A 3,211-nucleotide genomic window follows, 5' to 3' on the forward strand; every position below is an offset into this window, starting at 1 on the left:
TACCCAGGCTGGAGTGCAATGGCGCGATCTTGGCTCACCGCAATCTCCGCCTCCTGGGTTCAGGCAATTCTCCTGCCTCAGCCTCCCGAGTAGCTGGGACTACAGGCAGGCGCCACCATGCCCAGCTAATTTTTTGTGTTTTTAGTAGAGACGGGGTTTCACCATATTGACCAGGATGGTCTCAATCTCTTGACCTCGTGATCCACCCTCCTCGGCCTCTCAAAGTGCTGGGATTACAGGCGTGAGCCACCGCGCACGGCCCCATTCTAGGTTTTTTATGGGGTGACTTGATCTCACCTGCCTTTTCAGAGGTACCACATTTGGGAGTGTTGCTGAGAGTGCACTTTGGGATCTAAGAAATCATTTCCGTTGCCCTTTTTAGTAGTACTATTAAAGACATCACTACAGAGGTGTTTAAATGGGAAATTTTGAAACACTTCCTAAGAAACTTGAAAAAAAGTCTTGAAAGTTTCATATCTTTTAGCTGTGTCCCTACCCATATTTCATCTTGAACTGTATTTCCTGTAATTCCCACCTGTGGTGGCTGGGACCCATGGGAGGTAATTCAGGCATGAGGACCTCCATGCTATTCTGATAGATAGTGAGTCCTTATGAGATCTTGATGGTTTTATAAGGGGCATTTTCCACTTCACTGTGCACTTCTCCTTGCTGCCACCATGTGAAGAAGGACATGTTTGCTTTCCCTTTTGCCATGATTTTAAGTTTCTTGAGGCCTCTCCAGTCATGCTGAACTGTGAATCAAAGAAATCTCTTTGCTTTGTAAATTACCCAGTCTTTGATATGTCTTTAGCAGTGTGAGAACAGACTAATACAGAGTAGTTAGAGTTTGATTGTTTTCTAAGGACAAGGTAAAGAACCATTATTAGGTTATCAATGTGTGCTAGATACTCCAATAAATACTTGCATAAATGTTCTAATTAAAATTGCTTTATGCTAGCTCTTTGCATGTTATTAAGACTGCAGTTAGAAGAGATTAAGTCTTCCAAGGTCTGTGGTTAGTAACAAGTCTGTGCAGCAAAATTCCAGAACACTGTTATTTCTGAAGTTTTAGTAATGTTTTCATTCATCTATTTCCTTCTACAAACCCCTGAAAGTTTAAAGGTTTGATCTCAGCCTGTCCCCAGCCCCACCTCTCACCAAAGTTTGTGTGAAATCTTTGAAACATAGCACATATCTTTGGGCTTTCCACGTTACAAATGTTCAAAAATTTCCTGTGGGTAATGGCTACCAAAGTCAGTAGTATTTTTCCAGTGCTTATTTGAGAGTAGTTTTGTTGTATAAATTAGGATTATAGTAACAATTTATATATGCAACTTTTATATAAAGTTATTAATGAGCTCCTAGATAGTTTTATTGAGCATATGATATATTCTCTTTTTCAAGATGGGAAAACATTTAGATCAAGACTGTTGGCTTTAATAAATGCTTAGAGAAATTATTTCCTCTCTGGAACACATAATTTAATCCTATGCCTATGGAAGAAATGACATATGTTTATGGTTGCTTTGATTTCTTTAAGAATGTCATGCAGATGTATGTATACTTCCAGGAATGACATGCCTTTTTCTTAATGTTTATAATTTTTATTTCTAGGCTGTTCGCTGCTATGAGTCTTTAATTTTAAAAGCTGAAGGAAAAGTGGAATCCGATTTCTTTTGCCAGTTAGGTCACTTCAACCTCTTATTGGAAGATTATTCAAAAGGTATTGTTACTCTCTTTTTAAATTTCTTGCTTGACTTATGTTTGCACACTAGCTGTAATGCTTTTTCCTTCTTCAGGGATACTACTGTTTTTTACTTTTTTCTGATAAACTTACATAGTAATCAAGGAGAAAGAATTTACGCTAAATGGTAATGTGAACATTTTGTGTAATTTCATGTAAATATTCAGTAAATTAGATTATTGAGTAAAATGTGTAACATCCTACATATGTATTGCTATTTGCCTGCCCTGTGAATCATGTTTTTAAAAATGTTATCTCAGTAGTAAGTTTGGTATCTTTGTCTATATTATAAAAATGGGGACATTTTGGAAAAATCAGGGAATTATTTCTCATTGTATTTCAATTTCTTTAACATTTTTCATTATAGTTAGAAAATACTGCAAGTCTGATCTGTAGTAGTATGTTATTCTAAAGGAATACAGATAGCTCATCTCTGAGTTTGAGCCTTGTATACAGCAGATTTTTTCATGTAGTCAAATGATTTTTCTTCTCAGAAATAGATGGAGGGCTGGGCCTGGTGGCTCATGCCTGTAATCTCAGCACTTCGGGAGGCCGAGGCGGTAGGATCACCTGAGGTCAGTAATTCAAGACCAGCCTGGCCAACATGGCGAAACCCTGTTTCTACTTAAAATACAAAAATTAGTGAGGTGTGGTGATGTGTGGTGGTATGGTGATGTGTGCCTTCAATCCCACTACTCAGGAGGCTGAGGCTGGAGAATTGCTTGAACCTGTGAGGCAGAGATTGCAGTGACCTGTGATGGCACCACTGCACTCCAGCCTAGGTGACAAAGCAAGACTGTCTCAAAAAAAAAAAAAATTAGGTAGAGTTAAGTTAGTTAATTGTAAAAAAATATGTACTTTTCATAGCACCAAGCCACTTAACAAGATCATTATTTAGGAAATTAAAACATTTTTTCTCCATGCCAATATTCTCATACTGAGCAACTATCTTATAAACAAGAGTATTTTACAACTTTTTGATAGAAGTAAACATACTGTAAACATAGAAGTAAACATAGCAGAGAGTAGGTAGCTGTATTTTCCAGCAAATATAGTAGTAGAAAGAACAGTTGACTATTTTAGGATTAGAGGAAAGAGTGGGTGGGGAAGCACCCGAGTATCTGATATACCACATTTTTTGTTAGGTTAAGCCAGTGTTTGCTAATGAAATGTGTAGTTTGGATTTGAAATACTATAGCATGCTCTATGGGGTATTTATGTTTCAGCTGGAACTTTACCATTTAAAAATGGCTTATATTAACAGATTTATTTTTCTTTTAATGTCTTCCTCCTAATGTATAGTAAGTTTGGGGAATAGTAGCAGAGGAAGTCATGAACGGTGGATGGAATTCTTAGTACTTGTTAAATGGGCTTCATTTCAGCAGGTGGCTTTTACTAGTACTGCTTATTTGTAAACTTTTAAATAAAAAATTGGTTAAAATGTAATTTCTTCTTTTTTTTTTTTTT

General features: G+C 36.8%; 1 protein-coding gene across 9 annotated transcripts in view; it reads left to right on the top strand.

Moving 5' to 3' along the window:
* LOC108297774 (histone demethylase UTY) overlaps positions 1-3,211 on the top strand; it is a 221,504-nt gene that overhangs the window by 16,244 nt on the left and 202,049 nt on the right. For all 9 annotated transcript variants that reach the window (XM_017520486.2, XM_037735566.1, XM_017520485.2 and 6 more), the window contains exon 3: positions 1,615-1,723. In XM_017520486.2, the coding sequence (XP_017375975.1) occupies positions 1,615-1,723 (109 nt within the window). The remainder of the gene's footprint in view (positions 1-1,614; positions 1,724-3,211) is intronic.

The sequence above is a fragment of the Cebus imitator genome, unplaced genomic scaffold, assembly GCF_001604975.1.
Source record: "Cebus imitator isolate Cc_AM_T3 unplaced genomic scaffold, Cebus_imitator-1.0 Scaffold842, whole genome shotgun sequence".
Classification (NCBI taxonomy): domain Eukaryota; kingdom Metazoa; phylum Chordata; class Mammalia; order Primates; family Cebidae; genus Cebus; species Cebus imitator.